The 19,003-nt window shown below is 52.8% G+C and overlaps 1 protein-coding gene across 1 annotated transcript in view; it reads right to left on the reverse strand.

Annotated features, from left to right (window-relative positions):
- Nucleotides 1-379: 379 nt before the first annotated feature.
- Lgr6 (leucine rich repeat containing G protein-coupled receptor 6) overlaps nucleotides 380-19,003 on the reverse strand; it is a 109,578-nt gene continuing 90,954 nt past the window's right edge. Inside the window, exons 7-18 of the mRNA XM_051204065.1 lie at nucleotides 18,875-18,943; nucleotides 16,685-16,756; nucleotides 16,429-16,500; nucleotides 14,960-15,028; nucleotides 13,728-13,799; nucleotides 12,871-12,936; nucleotides 11,738-11,809; nucleotides 11,213-11,284; nucleotides 9,564-9,689; nucleotides 7,887-8,047; nucleotides 4,026-4,106; nucleotides 380-1,713 (exon numbers count right to left, since the gene is read on the reverse strand). Coding sequence (XP_051060022.1) covers nucleotides 413-1,713; nucleotides 4,026-4,106; nucleotides 7,887-8,047; nucleotides 9,564-9,689; nucleotides 11,213-11,284; nucleotides 11,738-11,809; nucleotides 12,871-12,936; nucleotides 13,728-13,799; nucleotides 14,960-15,028; nucleotides 16,429-16,500; nucleotides 16,685-16,756; nucleotides 18,875-18,943 — 2,233 coding nt within the window. The 3' untranslated portion in view covers nucleotides 380-412. The remainder of the gene's footprint in view (nucleotides 1,714-4,025; nucleotides 4,107-7,886; nucleotides 8,048-9,563; nucleotides 9,690-11,212; nucleotides 11,285-11,737; nucleotides 11,810-12,870; nucleotides 12,937-13,727; nucleotides 13,800-14,959; nucleotides 15,029-16,428; nucleotides 16,501-16,684; nucleotides 16,757-18,874; nucleotides 18,944-19,003) is intronic.

Here is a 19,003-nt window from a genome sequence, read left to right on the forward strand (position 1 = left end):
TTTTTTTTTTTTTTTTTTTTTTTGCTTCCAAGCACTTTTGCATGGCAAAGGTCACGAGTCACAGGGGAGCTACTCCCGCGTGTTTGGTAGTTGTCTTCCGTGCCTGTCCCCCTGATCGCCTGTACACTCTCTGCCAGCTGTCTTTTACTTTCCTCCTTTCTCCTAAGCAAGTTTCCAGGTCTCTGTTTTACATATTTGGATTCGACAGGGAAGAGCCCGAAGGGGGCAAGGCCAAAACAAGTCCTGCCCTGGAAGCACTCATTGCTCATAGCCATGGGAAGAGCACATCCGAGCCAGGCGTGGTTGGCCATCCTGCTGTGGAGTTCTAGTTGTACTTTTTTTTTTTTAATAGATATATATAATATATAAGCAGCCATCATTGAGAGAGGAGAGGATGAACAAGGAAGGGCATTTACAAGTGAGAGGCAAAGAGGGACCCAGAGGGCCAGAAGACTCCAGTCGCCGCAGCCGCGGAGCCTCGGCCTGCCAACACGGTTCCCTCCGCCCTCAGCAGCAGATCTCCGTCCACGGGAGCCTGTGGGTTCCCAAACTGGCTTCCATCGGGCTCTACAAAGCGATTTCCCTCCAGCCCGGTGGCCCCCGGCTGCTGGCGGGAGACGAGGGTCACTGCGGGGAGGCCGCGGCTCTCTAGCCCAGGAGGCTGCCCGGCCTCGGCAGCTTCCAGGATCAGGTCCACGTCCGAGAAGGCCACCAGCGCCTGGGTGGAGTCGCAGGAGCTCTTGTCCAGCTCCGCGGCGGCTGCAGCAGCTGCAGCAGCAGCAGCAGCAGCAGCAGCAGCAGCGTAGGCCGGGGCCCCCGGGGAGCGCGGGCTCGGGCGGAGCCTCCGCAGGTCCTCCCGGCAGTGCGGGTTGAAGAGCAGGTAGAGCAGCGGGTTGAGGCAGGCGGGCAGGGGCAGCACCACCAGGAGGACGGACTTGACGGCCTCGGGCGTGACCGGGAAGAGGCCCAGCATGGAGGCGAAGCTCAGGAAGGCCACGGGGCAGTGGAGGAGGCCGTCGGCAAAGATGAGCCAGGCCACGTGGCGCACCATGGCGCAGTCCCACACGGCCTCCAAGTCGCCGCGCGGCAGCTCGCAGTAGAGCTTGATGTAGGCGCCGGCCACCACCAGGAAGCAGAGCGAGTTGACCATCACCAGGGCCACGGCGAAGCCCAGGGCATCCGGCCGGCCCTCGGGCGGGGCGTAGGGCAGGCAGAGCGGGGACGCGCCGTACTCGCCCACCGACGCCAGCGGCAGCGCGGCCGCCAGCCCGGCCAGCGCCAGGCACCCGAGCGCGCCCGCGCGCACGCTGCCCGCAGCCGGCGCCTTGCCGTAGGCGCGGACGCAGGTCACCGACACGCTGCACTGCACGGCGGCCAGCGTGAGCAGCAGCACCGACGCCTCCGACCCCAGCACGGCCAGGAAGCCCGTGGCCTGGCAGCCTAGCCCGCTCTCCCAGCGGGCGCCGTACTCGGCGAACTGGCCGAAGGTCAAGGCGTCCACCGAGGCCAGGAGACCGCACGACACGCCGGTCAAGGCGTTGGCGCCTGCGATCGCGCCCACCACCAGCTTGACCGGGGACAGCGGGCCCGGCCCGCCGGCGAAGACCGTCAGCAGCACCAGCCCGTTGCAGAGTACCGAGAGCAGCACGATGGCCCACACCGCAAGGCGGATGCCCCAGCTCTCAAAGAGATGCTCGCAGGGCTTGAAGGGGCCTGTGAGAGAGGGGGACACACATAAGCCCCGCGCACGGCCAGGCTGTAAGCTCAGACGACTCCCAAAGCGAGGGACACTAACACTAGAGAGTTTCGGGCTCAGAAAGGCAGACTTGGCCTCCTCAGAAACTCCTGGAATCAGGGGGAGGAACTATAGAGAACCTGCAAAGGTAATACACAGAAGTAGATGCACGGTACGACGGAAACCCAGGCCTGTGGAAATGCTACGAAAAGCAGTCTTTCCAAAGAAGCAACATTTGGAGAGGCGGAAGGAACTAACTGGCGTACACGGAAGTGAAGGGCAAAGGCAGATGAGGAGCTGTCCAGAGTAAGTGGCTCTGGCCAGAGAATCATTCGAGTTTCTGTGGTCGAGAAGTCCTGAGTAGATATAGGCTAGTTCTCCGTTGCATTAAACACAGTGCAGGCCCATCAGGCAATCAGTATTTGGAGACCAAGTACATAATGGAAATGTAGAAAAATCTGCCAAGTATGGTAAGTAGTTCACGTCTGTAATGCGGCACTCAGGGAGCTGAGGCAGGAGGATAATGACTTTGAGGCCAGTCTGAGATTATAGCAAGGCCCTAACTAGAAACAAAGAAAAAAAAAATACTTTGAACTTCTGGAGTTTTCCAACTTGACTCCACATTAGGTGGGTTAGACCCTGGCGTTTTTCCGTCTGTCTCCAGTGCCTATGCTCAAAGTCACCTTGTATAACTTTGGGCATATTATTTCTTCACTTCCTTTGGCTTCAGACTTGTTTTTCAGTGTATTTCTAGGTGGCTTGGGAATTTAAGAGATTTCTGTGGGAGCTATTTTTAAAACTTTTTTTCTGATTATGAAATAATAGATGGTAATTGCAGGAAATTAGAAAAACATAACATGGAAAAATTAAAACTGCTTATGACCTCACCTCTCAAAAAGGGCTCGTTATTTTAGCATATTTTCTTCCAGGTATTAATTTATTACTTAAAATACATTGAGTTTTTTTTCTCTTTAGGTTTTGTATATTTCCTTACTACCTCAAAATGTACTTTCAGTGGCATATAATAAATACCCCACCATAAGATGTTCAGTAATTCACTTAACTGCTCGTGTGAGCTATTTTTAAAGTTGGACCTTGTTTTTCAGAGTTTTCTCTTTACCTCACCCTTGCTGGTTGCTGACTTTCCTATATGCAATTCTTGAGGCCGGTGAAGCCTGTGTTTTCTGGCAAACTATGCCGCTAGTTTTCGTCCCCATCGGACACTAGGGGGAGCGCTATTGCCACTAAGTGCTGAGAGTTGGTGTTGAGCAAGGTCAGGACAGAAAGCTTTCTGGGCAAGGGGCTTAAGCCAATAAAGTCTGGAAACCTGGAAAACGGAGGTGGAATGAAATAGAAACAGCTAACTGTTCATCGTTTTGTGTTTATTCTGAACAGTTCTTGGCCCAAGCAGCTCTCTGCTGTCTTTTGGCATGGCCTGTTGGCATTTTATTTTATTATTTGGTTTTGGTTTTTTTGAAACAGGTTCTCACTATGTAACTCTGGCTGTCCTGGAACAGGGTGGCCTTAAACTCACAGAGTTTATCCTCCTCTGCCTTCTGAGTGCTGGAATGAAAGGCGTGCACACCAGGCCTTTCATCAATTGTTTTGCTAAATGCTAATTAATTTAATTGTTAGCATTTTATATACAGGAAAGGGACTCTTTACTCTTAGAAAGAAAGAAAGAAAGAAAGAAAGAAAGAAAGAAAGAAAGAAAGCTTAGGTTGTCTGTCCTCAAGGAAAAAGAGCCCCTCCCTTCTCCTTAGAAGGAGAACAACGTGGCTCTAATGTCTCTAGGTTAAATGTCAGAGGAGGCTTCCTTGGGGTTAGATAGACATTAGAAATTGTTCAGAGACGCTGGAGTGTTTCCACCCTGGAAGACTTTAATGAAGAGAGCTTCCACTCTTTGTGGGATGGAGAAGGTGCTCTTTTAGAGGCCCACCGAGCTCTGTGAGCCTGTGGTGTGTGTTTAGGGAATGTTTGTTCAAAAAGCAGCCACCGCAGCCACCGCAGCCACAGCCACGATTCTGTCTCACTTCTCTCTTCCACGAGAGCAAGTCTTTCCTAGACACATAACCTCTGATTGTCTGAATTGTGATGGCTGTTTGACCCTTCCCCTCCACCCCCACCCCGTGCTTCTCCTGTGTAGACACCCGAGGGAAAGAACGCCTCTCCTCGAGGATTATAAGAGGCTCCCCCACCCCACTGGGAAAAAAGAATATCTACAACATGGCCGTGGACTAAACTGGCTGCTCATCCAGGTGTCTGTGCCCTCCCCAGCCGCCCATCTCACCTGGAACAGGGCTGCATTGGACACTGGGTTGTGGCTTGGAGTCCTCCCTCTCCAACTGGAGCTCGTCCAGGTCTAGGTCATCTGAGAAGGGGAAACAGAACATGGCTAGAGTCTCAGTGTCTGTCAGGAAAGCCCACCTTTGTCTTAACTTGCACCCGTCTATGCTGACATGCCCCCTCCTAACTGCTCAGCGCTGCTCATCCAGCAGTCCTGTGCATCCATGTCTACTCTTGGGTGTTGGTATTTGGGTAGCTCCACGTTCTCTGCTTGTGGGTTTTGTGTATTTCTAGTTCTCCACAATGAACATTTCACTGTCCGATATTCTTCATTTGCTTGTGCCGAGTCATCTTTAGTCCCTGAGTACTGCTTAGAGTGTGGCTGGTGGCTGCTCTAATAAGAGAGGCTAGTGATTACATAGTTCTCCCTCCAGCCAGCCTGTCTTTGCAACTCCATGTCCTGTTATGAAAACTACGCATTAAGAATGTTGGTGCTGGGCATGGTGGGGCATGCCTATGATCCCAGAATTTGGTAGGTGGAGGCAGGTGGATGGAGGGTCCAAGGTCATCCTCATCTACAAAGCAAATCTGAGGCAAGTCTGGGCTACGTGAAACCTCTTTCTCAACAGCAAGCACGAAGGCTTGACTTAGACCCTCAGCAGCCACACAGAAGCCAGGCATGGCGGGACAGGGATGGGAAGATGGGATACAGGGACGAGAGGAACCCTGTATCTCTCTGGCCATGAGCTCTGGGCTCAGTAGGGGACCCTGACATAGAAAATAAAGTAGAAAGTAATAGAGGAAGACATGCACCATCAACTTTCGACCCTCAGAGCCATATGCATACACACACACACACACATGCACACTCACACACACACACGCACTCAAACACATGCACACACACACTCATATGCACACTCACACACGTGCACACACTCACACACGTGCACACACACTCACACGCACACACACACGTGCACACTTACACACACACTCATATGCACACTCACACACGTGCACACACACACACTCAAACACATACACACACTCATGCACACTCACACACGTGCGCACACACACGTGCACACACACTCACACACACACTCAAACACATGCACACACACACTCATATGCACACTCACACACGCACACTCACACTCGCACACTCACACTCGCACGCACGCACACCCACGTGCGTGCACACACTTACACACGCACACACGTGCACACACACTCACACGCACGCACACACGCTCACAAGCACACACACTCACACACATGCACACGCACACACACTCACACATACACGCACGCACGCACACACGCATGCACGCACACGCCAGAGTGGCTTCTGGACTAAGGCTGGTATCTGGGGCTTCGATTGTCTCGTCAGCTTCCTCCATCACAGAGGAGCAAACAGATGACATTGCTGTGTCCTTGTCTCAATCTTTGGCTCACGTGGGCTGGTTCCTGTGTAGATGCTTTCTCCCCCTTAGCAGGTAAACATCTGCTAGGAGTTCCCTTTAGCCGGGGCAGCCTCGGGGCAGATGGAAGGCAAAGGTGTGCCCACGCAGTCCTGTCCGTTTCCTCCCTTCTCAACCTTTCCTTCCCGCCTGCCCATGAGCTCCAGAAAGGACTTCAGCAAGTCTTTGAAATCAAGATGCATGAATGAAATACAAGGAGCGAACCCTTGCAGACTCTGTCTGAGGCTGGGAAAGTCACAGCCAAGGTGTTAAGTAACCATTCTTCAAATGAAGAGGAAATCGAATCTGGCTGGAAAGCAGCTCCTGGCTTTCTCTCTGCCCCTTTGCTTTCACAGGAAGTGGGGGGCCCTGCCCTAGCTCCTGTTACAAGCGGCCGGCCGGCAGCCCACTAACCCAACGGGCCTGTGGTTCTCCAAGACCTAAGCCCAGCGGAAAGTTTCACCTTGTGGAAGGAAAATTTCCTTTGCTCTTTCCAGCCCCCTTTGACTCCCCCAAGCCGTATGCAGCAGACATCTGGGACTGCCCCTGGGGGACAGCCCTCTGCTGGCCCAGCTAGTTTCGATGCTCCTCCTCCAGGGAGCCTATATCCTCTTTGAGGGATGCTTCTCTCCTGTCTCCATCCACTGGGAGGGAAGTTCTCAGACAGTATGGTATTTGACTTCCATAAGCTGTGTTCTAGATTATACAATGACACTATCCCCACCTAAGTGTCCCTGACTCTCAAGGCAGTATTGACAAATGCACTTTGTCTTGTGTGGAACCCTCCAGTCCTCCCTCACAGCCATTGAGAGGTATATATCTTCCCTCTCCCTCTCTCTCTCTGAAAGGTATAGAAATTAAACTCTGTTGTAGAATACTAGTTTAAGATATGTTACATTTGTTTATGCTGCAGAATATCTGCTTGATGACGCAAAAATGTGTCGCATCCTTTTATGTTGCTTTTGTTTTGCTACGTAAAGCTGTGTTGCCTTGCCCGTCTAAAACACCTGATTAGTCTAATAAAGAGCTGAGTAGCCAACAGCTAGGCAGGGGAGAGAAATATGTAGGGCTGGCAAGCAGAGAGGATAAATAGGAGTCTAGGCTTGAGAAGAAAAGGGAAGAGAGAGAAAAAGGGGAGGAGGGGCCAGCCACCCAACCACACAGCCAGCCCACGGAGGAAGATTAAAGATTAAGAAAGATTAAAAAACGCCCAGAGACAAAACATAATCGAAGAGAAACGAGATAACTTAGAGAAGCTGGCTAAAAGCAAGCCAAGCTAAGGCTGGGCATTCATAAGTGAGAATAAGTCTCTGTGTTTACTTGGGAGCTGGGTGGTGAGGCGGAGAAGAGGGAAAAAAAGAAAAGGAAAACAACAACGACAACTACACAACTCAGGTTAAAGCATGCTGAAGGCAACCCCAGTGGTACATGGCGTGGTTGGGTTTGGACCGAGTTCTCTCTACACCATCAGGCCAGCATGAGGTGCTGTAAATGAGTCTCGTGTAGCCCAGACTGGCCTTGAACTGACTCAGTAGATGACAATGGCCTTGACATCTGATCTTCCCGCATGCACCTCTGGAGTCCCGCGTTGCAGACGAGCTCCAGATTTAAGGTTTTGTTTTGTTTTTTGTTTTTTTTCTGTTCAGCTTCTCTGAGAGAGTGGGGAAGTTTAAGATGGAAAATGAAATCCAACAGGCAGTACTCCTTTCTCTACCCTAACAGGGCCTGGAGATGAGGAAAGCACTTTACCTCTCCTTTTCCTAAGATGTCCTTTATGCATAACCCCTCAGAACCCCCTGGCTGCCTACCCCCAACTTTCCCTTCACCCCAATTCTTCCAGAAATAGACATAGCTGCCCCAAGACAACCTATGCGCTCTGCAGGGCTATGTTCTCAGTGGCCGCTCAATTTCACGTTTGAGCTCATAGGAAGAATAGAAGCAAAGGGCATCCAGCCTTGGGAGCAATAATCCCTGAAATGTTCCATTTAGTTCCAGGACATAGTATAAGGTGTTTGTTTGTTTTTTGTTTTGTTTTTGTTTTGTTTTTTTTGTTTTTTTTCTCTCCCCATTGGAAACAGGTTTAATTCAATTAATATAATCCTATTCTGTTTGACTCACTTGGTATACCAATCAATCATCTTCTCAGAGAACACCCAAAGGGTGAAGGCCCGTACGCTACAAGGAGGCAGCCACTAAGATGGAGCGAATGAGCCACGCAGGGGGACAAAGAGAGGCGGCGCACGCACGAGGGGACTGCAAAGATCAGGAAGGTGTTGACATCCCAGCTCCCTTCCTTATGGTCTTTTTCCATCCAGCATTCTTGAGCGTGCAAACGGTTCCTTCCAGGTCACACACATCCCTACTAACACTTCCTCATCCCAGGGTCCCCGGCTACTCACAGTGGTTCTCAGCTTGTCCAGCGAGGAGACCCAGGGGCCTCTTGGGTGTGTCTTCTTCCTCCAGGCGAGAGTCCTCAGCCTGCCACTGCCCAGAGGTCTTCAGGAAGCCGGCACAGATTCCATAGGCACAGCACTGGTAGGCATATGGTACCTCCAGGATCCTAGGGTGGAGAAGAGGCTGACTTTGAGGGTTTGGGGTCTAACCCTCACACCTTCCTAATGCTGTGACCCTTTAAGGTAACCCCTCACGTTGTGGTGACCCTCAATCATGAGATTATTTTCGTTGCTACTTCATGACTGTAATGTCGCTACTGTTACGATCATGACGTAGATATCTGCATTTCCCAGTGGTTTTAGGTGACCCCTGTGACAGGGTTGTTTGTCCCCTTTGGGATAGAGGACCCACAGGGTGAGAACCACTGCTCTGGACCTTTCTTTAGATGAGTCTTAAAGCCTGATTCCTGACCCCAAAGGCCTCTGGAGAGATTGTAGTCTTCTCGTCTTCTGGTCCCTCATCTGAACTGCCTATTGATTAGAAGTCAAGCTCAGCAGGCTCAGAGCTGGGGGCATTTCCCCCGGGTCACACAGTGTTCGGAGTACTCTGCTCCGCCTTGGCAGAAACTCTTGTCTATATTTAAGAAGGCAATAGTAAGGCAGGGGCTGGGATTTGACTCAGCAATGGAACACTTGCCTGGGTTTGATTCCAAGTGCTGGGGAGGAGGGGCGAGCATTCTTTTTCTTTTCCCCTTCCCTGCTTTCTGTCTTTCCTTCCTTTCCCCTCCCTTCCCATCCTTCCGTCCTTTGGTTTCCTGGCCTCAAACTCTACCTGTAGCCAAGGACGACCTTGAACTGCTCACCTTCTTCCTTCTACTACCCAGCTATACATGGCCATGCACAACGGCTACCTTGCTTTCGTTATGTTTCAGTGTGTGCCGAGTGGCATGCAGACGTGGCCTCCCCTATCCTGTCTGCCTATTTCCTTAAGGACAGGGGTTCTCCCTGTCTCTGCCCTCCTCAGAGCTGGGATTACAAGCATGTATGGGATCTCAGCTTATTTTATATGTGCCAAGATCTGAACTCCCATCCTCATAACTAAACAGTAAGAGCTCTTAACCACTGAGCCATCTCTCCAGCCTCTCTCACTTTAAAAAAAATTTTTTTTTTTAAAGCAAAGATTTCCCCAGTGACTTTTTATCCTTGTCTTCTGTGAAACCAACACCCTGTCCCCTTCCCAGCTCCTGGCTTTTGTGCCCTCTGAGGGTGAGGACAGACGCCTTGGGCATCTTGTTAGCTTGCAGCAGACAAAGCTTGGGCCACACAGGCTGCACGGCATTGAAGGAAGCCTGGATGTCATTAGCACCAGGGACTGGCTGTATAGCTTGTTTTCCATTCACCAGTGCCCTGGGCTCTGCCCCGATTCTGTGCCTCAGATGATGCCTAAGTAAGGATGGGGCAGCCTGGCTGTGCAGAGAAGAATAAGGCAGCCGCAGGGGCCTCTATATCAGCTTATTCCTTTCCCCACAGGTCCCTGTGCCCTTAAATCAGTGGTTGGGATAGGGAGAGGGGATAAGGAGGGCAGAGTCAAACTCTAAGCTACCAGGCTATTGTCAGGGTGAGATCTGACTTCAAGGCATCTGGGACGCACCTCCTCAGGCACAGGGCAAGCCAAGCTCTCACCTCAGTTTTGGGAAACTGTCCTTGGAGAAGGCCTGAGACAGGGCCAAGTTCCCTTTGAGCTTCAGGTGCATCAGGCCGCCAAGCCCGGCCAGGGGCAGTGTGGTCAGCTGGTTGTTGGTGAGGTCCCTAGGACAGTGGATGGTCAGGGTTACTGGCAGTCAGTGGGGCTGCTGAGGGGGCAGGGCTTTGTGGAGGGCGTGGCCAGCGTGCCTGGGACGAAAGCAAGAGGGGAGGGGCAAAGGACGGAGGAAGATAAGTACAGGGGAGGCAGGTGCGTGCCTGGGGTCAGGGTGCTTACGAAGGCTCTAAAGGCATCCTCTATTAACTCGGCCATCATTCATTCAACAAACCTTGGTGACTGCTAAGTATCAGGGGCACGTCTAACTTAATGTCAAGCTGTCCCAGTCTATCGGTAACAGCCCCGTAGTTGGTGTGTCTGCGTCCCATCCAGGAACTCTTGCTCAGCCTCCTGGGAGACCTCTCTGCTCTCTCTGCCCGTGTCCCATGCATGCCCCTCACTTCTCTAATGATGGAATAGGCCAGGGCCAGGCAGAGTGGGGCAGAGCTAGTCATCCAGCCCTCAGCGGGCATTGGATCATCCATTCTGCCCTGCAGAACCTGCCTGGTAGCCAGAGGTGAGGACATACACAGACCTCCCCTGGAGACATCATTAGACTAAGCCGGGAGTCCAATGCAAACACTCGGACCACAGACTGTGCGTCGTGGAAACAGCCCTGGACTGGCAGGCAGGAAACCAGGCACTGTCGCCAGCTCACCGCGTAACCAAAGGGAGTCACGAATCTGTCCAAGTTCCAAGGCCCTCACCGTGCAAAGAGTAAAAATATCTGCCCCACCTACCCGGCCGGAGTATAGTAGAGGGAAGATGGCGGTGAGACTTTTACGAGGCCCAGAGAGCCACACGGACTAGGGAGGGGGACCCCATGCCACATGGGAGTCATGGGCAAGTCCTTAAGCGGGCTACTCCTCCTAGAAGTTGGAGATGTCAGCAGTGAAGTGTCAGTGGCAATATCCAAGGCTAGAGCTGGAGCTAATCTCGGGGAGTCTATGTTAGTCAGAAAGGGGCCCTGTGTGGGTGGGAATGCCTTTGGCAGGCAAGCAGTCAGGTGGGAGGCAAGCTCCCCCTCGGGTGGAACCCTTGCATAGTTAATAACGTGCTCCACGGTGTGTGGCAACCAGTTCAGAGGCCCCTTTCAGCCTGGCACAATGACCATGCACCAGACCGTCATACTTTCTGTTTGAATCCCGGGTAACTTAATGAATCCCTACTGCCTTGCAGCTCTCGGAGACCCCCGAGTCGCCTGTCATCTGCCATCCTCTTGAACTGGGAAGTTCAGGCACGTATGTTCTCTCTGTTGGCGCACGTGGAGGATGCAGAGGCCAGGGAAGAGATGAGGGAGGAGGCATGGTGAGGACCGGTGTTTGCAGGCAGCAGGCTCTCTGTTTACCAGGCCTCACCATGTGTCAAACGCACTGTGAGAATGATTGATTAGGCTGCCCAGGCCTCCCTGTGATGTGTGATGAAATGTTTATACAAGTCCCTGCTCAGTGGTGGCCCTCCTGTGCCACCAACCAGCTCACAGTCCTGATCGGTCCCCAGCATCCTGGAAGAGAGTTCAAGGTGTACTTACAGCTTAACCAAGGAGTGCAGGGCTGAGAAGGCCTCAGGGTGGATGGCCCGGATGGCGTTCCAGCTCAGGTCTCTGTGAGCAGAAGCGTGAGGTAGGAGAGGGTGTAAACACGTGGGCCTATCTTGGACTCGCTCTCACATACTTTCCATCCGAAGTGGCAGTGGCCTTGGCCTTTTGAGGAAGGTTCCTACTACTGCCTAGTTCCCAACCTGGCTGTAGCAACTGCAATGGGGCCATCATATCTTGGCTCTAGAGTCTCAGAAATGCCTGGGTAGTGGCGGGAGAAGGGGTCTGACCAACTGTCTGGATTGGAAAGTCTGTCTGTCTCTCTCTCTCTCTCGTCTCGTGTGTGTGTGTGTGTGTGTGTGTGTGTGTGTGTGTGTGTGTGTGTGTGTGTGATGGGGCTGTGGAGAAGAAATATGCACACATGTCATGAGTGCTTAAACTGGATACGCGCTATGGGAATGAGCTTGGAGGGGACATGGGGTCCTCCAGAACGCACCCCTGGTTGCCACAGGTACTCACAGAGCTTGTAAGGAGCTCAGCCGGCTGAAGGTGTCAGCACCAATTTCCCAGATCCGGTTGTGCTGGAGGCCACTAGGGCAGCAAGAGAGACTAGATGAGCCTGCAGGCCCAGACTCTGGCTCTGCTCCATGCCCCCTAAGCACTGGAAGGAAGAAAGGAGAGCCCCCACTTCTGGCACGGGAAAAAAGGCCCGGCCCGCGGAAGTCACCAGAATTAGAGGGAGCACAAGGAGATCCGGTTGCCTTGGGTAAGTGGGTCAGGAGACAAAGCCACAAAAACCATCCCTGTGGCCCTAAAGGGAGTCAGCTTCCAGGGTTCCCACCGGGCCTGGCACCCAGCCCAGCTGAGGTGCTCCCCACTTCCCCCCACCGCCATGGGCCCTCCAGACCCTAGCCTAGCCACAGAGCATGCCCAACTGACTACACTGAGTGGAGAGCAGGGTTCAGTAGACTGATGGTCTGAATAGGAGATCGACCCTGGACTCCAGCAATGTTGAAGACATTGCCACCCAGGCAGTGGACAGGCAGAAGGACAGACCCAGATACGTCTGCCCTGACACCACCCCATGAAGCATCTGCCGTGCCTAGAGTCAGGGGCAGCTATGAGGAACTCAAGAGACCACAGTTGTTTATAGAAATTGGAGGTGGGCAAATGGGACTCAGGGAAAATTTTAAAGCGACATTTATACATTGCCACGTATTATCTATGTGCCCGTGAGCACACGTATACGTGTAAATGTTGATGGGCTGTGGAACAGGATAGCACACGCTCCAAAAACCAGGGTTCTTCTAGTTCCTCTGAAGACTTCTTGTGTCTCACACAGAGCAGCTTGGTGGGCCCGCCCGCCCCTGGCTCTGACTACAACTGCGTTTGGGTGCTGCTGTTATTTCAGAAGCCATCCTGAGACTCCTTTGGGCACCCATTCCTAGCAATATCATCTGCTGTGAGTCCTACAGTATGTGCCCAGGCCTTACTGAGCTCCCAGGCCTTACTGAGCTCCCAGGCCCACGTCTGGGTCCAACAAACCGAAAAGAAAGAGGCGTTAGAGCACGCTGTAGTCCTTGGGTCCCCTCCCCACAGACCCGCCCAGAGCCTCCCTTGCATGGCTTTCCCCCTAGCAGACCCACACTTACATTTCCTCCAACTTCTGACACCTGTGCAGGCTGGGCAGCGCTTCAATCTGATTATGAGACAGCTCCCTGCAGAAGAGACAGAACCCGGCTCAGCGGGGAGCAGCTGGGAAGGTCGGGGACAGGAGCAGGGAGAATCTTCTGTGGGCAGGGCTATGCCTTTCTGTCATGCACTTGATGGTCATGAGGACCATGAGGGACACAGTATGACAGTACCAATCTCCACCATTAGATTTCGTTACCCTCCTCCCTGCTAAGCCCTGCCCCCTTACTGAGCCAGATAGAACCAACTTGGCTTTTTTTTTTTTTTTTTTTAAGCAGGGCTGCCTTAGCAACAGGTAAATCCTGCAGAACCCTTGGAACATCCTGGGGGGGGGGGAAACAGAGGACAAAATGAGCGGCATGGAGAAGAGGAGAGAGGCCAAAATCGGGGCACGGGGTGCTAAAACAGTCAGCAGGGAGCATGGGTGTCCCCGATCAAGATGGCCAGCGCCACCCATGGAAGCAGTACCCCATGGAAATTGTGCTTCTGATCACCATTTATGGAGCTGGCAGGCGAGAAAAGAGCTTCGAGCCCTCAGGAACATCTGGCCCAACCCTTCCTTTTAGGCAGGGGATATGAGGCCTAGGACCTCAGCATAGAACCTGCCCAAAGACACACTGCCAGTTAATAGACAATGGGGGTAGAGCCCACATCCCCAGATATCAATGTACCAATCCTGAGCTCAGCAGGACTCTGTGTTGACCACTCTCCAGAAAGACATGTGACGGAGTTAGACAGAAGCAGAAGAGGCTTTCGCGGGGACACGGGGCCAGGGGTACAATGCCAGGACTGTAGAATGCGCATGAGCCACACTCACAGGATTCGGAGCCTGGGCAGCTGTTGGCACATTCCCGGTGGGAGCAGCCGGATGCCTGCTCGGGTCAGGGTCCTGCAGGGAGATAGAGCTGGCATCAGGCCCAGAGCCCTGCCTTTCCCAGCCACCCGTCTCGAGCACCGGACCCGATACTGTCCGTGGGAGGACAGAGCTGGCAAAAGAGAAGCCCTGGGATAAACAGGGCAGGGGGTGGGGGATATGGGAACAGGAAGTAGTCTGCTCTCTCATCTGAGTGATAAGTTCCCCTGGCCTTTGGAAGCTGGGGTGCGAAGTAGAGAGACATGGGGTCCCGATCCGCAGGCTCTGCTTGCCCGATGATCCACACAGATCCAAACCTACTCATACGCCTTCAGCCCACACACATCCCACCTTTCATAACGGTCCCGGCAACACTGGGCCTTAGAGACTAAGTCTTCCCGGCTCCTGGGGCCTTAAAGGGGAGGGACAGCCCTGGCAGTGAGTAGCTAGGAAACAGCTCCAGTGGGACCATGGGAACACAGTACATGCTCTTCTCCCTCTGGCCGGGCCCAAGGCTGGGGTGCGCAGAGGTTGTGAGGGCAGACTGGAGAATGGGCCTGGATTAGGCACAGAGTAGCCCTAGAAAGACTCCAAGGCCAAGGTCGTCCTTGGGAAACCATTATTAACTCCATGGAAAAATTTCCGCACGCCACTGAGCTAGGAAGAAGACAATGGGAACACAGAGAAGTCCGAGCAGAGCCATGAATGGGCCTGTGGTGTGGGCAGGGGCTGACTTGCTAACACGGGGGTGCCTGCTTGCTCCAATTCCACTCGCTTAATACGCTTTGAGGACATACTGCGCTCTTATCCATGCATGCCCAGTATTTTGAGGGCCTATTATATACTCATCCCAGGATCCAGAGTAGCATGCGTACACCAAGAGAGGCTTTGCTGGACCCAAGCCCCTCAAACTCACAGGAAATGGGTCCTCATGCACCATGGCTGGGGATGAGGAGCTCTGAAGCCAGACCTGACAAATCTCAGCACAACAGAGGAACGCCAGCCTCCTCCCCACATCCTGCTGCCCCTGCCTTGCCTGGAGGCAACACCACATCTGGAGATGGCCAAGGCCCTGGGGCTGAGCCAGTCGCAGAGGCAGAGAGAGGAGGGGTAGCCGGAGGAGCATGTGGCCTGGGCAGCCTTCCGGGTGAAGGGAGGTGGAAGGCACCAGTGGAGGGTGGAGGGGGTCCACTCACAGGATCTCCAGGCTGCTGGTGCCTTTGAGGTCTGGGAATTCCTGGATGTCAGTGGCACCATTCAAGGACCTGCAAACAGAGGAAACAGGCTCTGGAGGGCGGGTGAGTCAACATCTGCTCTCAGCCCTGGCCTTCTGCTCTACCTTTTTGGGTAAAAGACATCTTCCCCAAGCCTCCTTCAAATCGGCCTCTCTGGCCCTGTTGGAAGTTGAGCCATGTTTAGCAGACTCCGATAACTTGTTTGTTTACTTTTTAGAGACAGAGTCTCTCTTTTATATAGTTCCGGCTGCCTTTCCTGGAACGCACTACATAGACCCGGCTAGCCTCCCGAGTGCTGGGATTAAAGACGTGCGTCGCCATGCCCAACTCTCTCAATCACTTTCTTAAGTTGATAGACAGCCCTGCCCAAGCCCCAGAAGTGCTGAGATCGAGCCCATGGACACCAGCATTGAGACTCTGGCTTGTAGAAAGACAGAACAAAACTCAGACAAGGGACATGGGAAATGTTTCGTGTTGTTATTATTTGGTTTTGAGATGGGGGTCTCCTGTAGCCCAGATTGGTTTCAAACTCATTATCTAGCAGAAGTTAGCCTTGAACCCCTGATCCTCCTGCCTTCCCGTCTGGAGCACTAAGATTGTAAGTATGTACCACCACTCCTGGCAGAAATGTTCACCTGAAAAGGCAAGTGTTAAGAGTGATGTCACTTGGTGATGTCACACGCCTTTGGTCCTAGCCCTTGGAGAGTGGAAGCTAGACCGTCAGGAGTTGAAGGCTAGCCCTGTCACAAACAAAGTGTATGAGAGACCCTGAGAAGGCAGAGTGACATCCAGTGAGCCCAGTACTGGAAGTTAAGGGCCTGGGCTCATGCCCGTTCAGTGCCTCAACACCTCACATTTCATCTGTGAAATGGACTGAAGTACCAGCCTCACAGTTGGGATGAACGGGAAATGCAATTGGGAACACAAGAGCGCATGCCTGGAGGAGGTTAGCTGTGCAGTGAGGCCACAGTGAGCTGTGAATAGTCCCTGGATTTTTTTTTTTTAAGAAGTGGGTGGGACCCTGAAATTGGAAGAGTGGGTCAGGACACAAGGGGCTGCCTTCAGGCTCAGCGTGAGGAAGATGGCATTAGCAGTTGCGCCGCAGGTGGCTGGAGAAGCAGCCTGAAGGACACACACAACCTCAGTCCTGTGCACTGTTTCCCTGTGGGTATGTAGGGAGCAACTGCCGCAAGCCAAGTAAGACCAAAGAGGTGAAGGAGGCGTCCCTAGGTGTGGAGGAGGACTTCCTTCATTCACATGGGGCACGGGAGACCATCGAGCTCCCGGGGATCCAGGCCTGACCCCCTTCCAGCTGAGGGGTGCCTGGCCACGGAGAGGTCCACAGCAGAGGGCAGGAGAGGGCAGGCAGGAGCAAATGGGGGAGAAGTCCCGAGGACAGCACCATACGGCAGCCTCTGGTGCCCACTTACAGCGTGTGCAGTTTAGACAGGTACTGGAACGCCGACCTTCCCACAAACTGGATTGGGTTGTCATAAAAATGTCTGGAAGAAAAAGACCCGAGCCCCAGGTCAGACGTTCACTTCTTTTCACTTCTGAGTGGAGACTGAAAGAGGACAACAGGTCTCCCAGCTTCCTGTCTCCCCTGCTCTTTCTAGCAGCATCCGGTCTATCCGCCCCGGACACCCTCCATCCTTTAAAATGCACAGCAGCAGGTGCAGTACTCACATTGTCTGCAGGAGGGGGTTGCCCATGAAGGCCTTCTCCGGGATAGCCTTGATGTTGTTGTTATGGAAACCCCTGGAAGACAGCACCCAGGAGCAGTGAGGATTGGGAGAGAAGCAGAGAGAGGAAGAGCATGGAGCTCCATGGGGCTTTCTGACAGCTGAGTAGACAGGTCCTGAGATCAAAGGGACCTCAACCTGGAAGTCTCCACCTCCAGCCAACAAGATACTCCAGCGGGTCTCTCTCTCTCTCTCTCTCTCTCTCTCTCTCTCTCTCTCTCTCTCTCTCTCTCTCTGTGTGTGTGTGTGTGTGTGTGTGTGTGTGTGTGTGTGTGTGTGTGTGTGTTGGGAGGGAAGTAGGAACAGTTCCAGAGTAAGTAGTTGAGCTCAGGTCCTAAGAAAGAAATCCACTCCTTGGTCATATGTGGTAGGAGCCATGGTAGGCCCCACAGAGGAAGCTAAGGATGTGTGGAAGGAAAAGGAGCATACAAAAAGGAAAGAACTTCCGGGGGATCCTGAGGGAGGGAGGGAGGGAGGGAGGGAGGCGCTTCCAGAAGTGAAGACACATTGAAGGACCAGCAGGGGGTGGGGGGGGAGCAGAGTCAGGTGATAAATGACTATGGATGGCATCTGTGGGTGGTGAACAGTGAAGTACCCCACCACATTTCTGGGGTCTGGAAACCAAGAACAGTTTGTCTGGGTTGCTGTGACGCTTTCCCAAGAAGCAGCCTGTGGGTTGCAATCACACAGCCCCGTCTGAGCAGGCCTCTCTCAACATCTCCTTCCCTACTGCAAAGCTATGGCTTTGTGCGTCCTAACCCTGCTCGCTTCTTGCCGTTTCCCATCATTCCTTTCACTTCCAAACTGTCACTCAAGGTTCATCCACAGACATCTCTGGATGGCGCTACCCAGCAAGGCTTGCTACCGTCTTCATTCCTTCTAGACACCCTTTTGTGTACCGGGCTGGGTCAAGCTCCGGGAAGTTGAGAGATTTAGATAATAGAGGCCCTGTCTGCAAGCAGCTTTCTCTCGGTAGATCATGCATGCACGGGTGGGTGGGTGGATGGATGGATGGCAGATGGATGAACTGAAATCTACATGTGTGCATTTTTTTTCTCCAGAAAAACTCATGAACCTTCATGTCTCCTTAATTGGATTCTGGACTAGCTATATGTTAGACTTCTGAGGTCACTGAGCATACCCCATCAAGGTTGGTGTCCCTTTCGTGGCCATCCCACCTTAACCACTTCCTGTCAGGTCTGTGCTTGTACTGTTCCACTGACTACCCACCCTCTTCCACCGTCACTGTCCCCCGAATCCCAATCATCCTTTGGAAGCAGTCTCCGCCGACCTCTGGGCATAGTGAGATGTCTGCTACTCTGAATTTTCATAGCTATTTTAGCCAACATACTATACCACAAGTTAAGGCTGGGATTAGACATTGCCTTGTCCTGTTCCTGTTTCATGACTGCTCCTTCGTGTCACGGATGGGTTTGAAGGGTCCCCACGTCTGCCTTACGCTTGGTTCACCTTAGCACCAAGCACAGAACCCAGTGTACTGAGTGTTCAAATAGAATGATAAATGGTTGGGTAAACGAGATGGCTCAGCAGGAGGGAAGTGCTTTCCACGCAAGCTGAGTTCTATGCCTGGAACCTACGTAAACGTAGGAGTGACTGACTTCATAAAGTTGTCCTCTGACCTCCACACATGCGGTGTGGCATGCACGCCCCCACGCTTACATACACCGCGCATACACGTGCATGCATGCTCACACACAACTAAAATGATAATAGTAATAAATGGCCATGGGGCTCCAGAGTCAATTTCTTAATCCTTCTGGGGCTGAAAATCAAGAGTGGCCATATAAACCAGTCCCAGGTTCTTCTAATTCTTCCTCAGACATAGACAGGGCAATGCCAGGCCCAAGCTTCAAGAGGTGGTTTCTTCCCTGTATGCTCCCAGGCTTCAAAGCCCCAGAGCCATTTATGCTGCTGATGTGGCCCCAAGAGATGTTCAAAGCCAAACTACCAGGAGCTGTGATTGCTAAGGGCTGCTCTGGGGCTATGGAGGGTTTCCAGCCACAGCTTCCATGAGGACCAGTCATAGGACTATGGGAGGTGATTTGGTGAGTTAGCTGTCCTCAGCCCCTGGGAGAAGCAACCCCGGAACACAGCAACAGAAAGAAGATCTTACAGTTCCTGCAGCCTGCCCAGGCTCCGGATGGCCACGGGGAATTCCTGCAGCTCGTTATAGTTCAGGTCTCTGAAATGGAAAGCAGAGCGGTCATTAGCTCAGAGGCTTAACAGGGCATGTCAGGGTCCC

This window comes from Phodopus roborovskii, unplaced genomic scaffold (genome assembly GCF_943737965.1).
Source record: "Phodopus roborovskii unplaced genomic scaffold, PHOROB, whole genome shotgun sequence".
In the NCBI taxonomy this organism is placed as follows: Eukaryota; Metazoa; Chordata; class Mammalia; order Rodentia; family Cricetidae; genus Phodopus; species Phodopus roborovskii.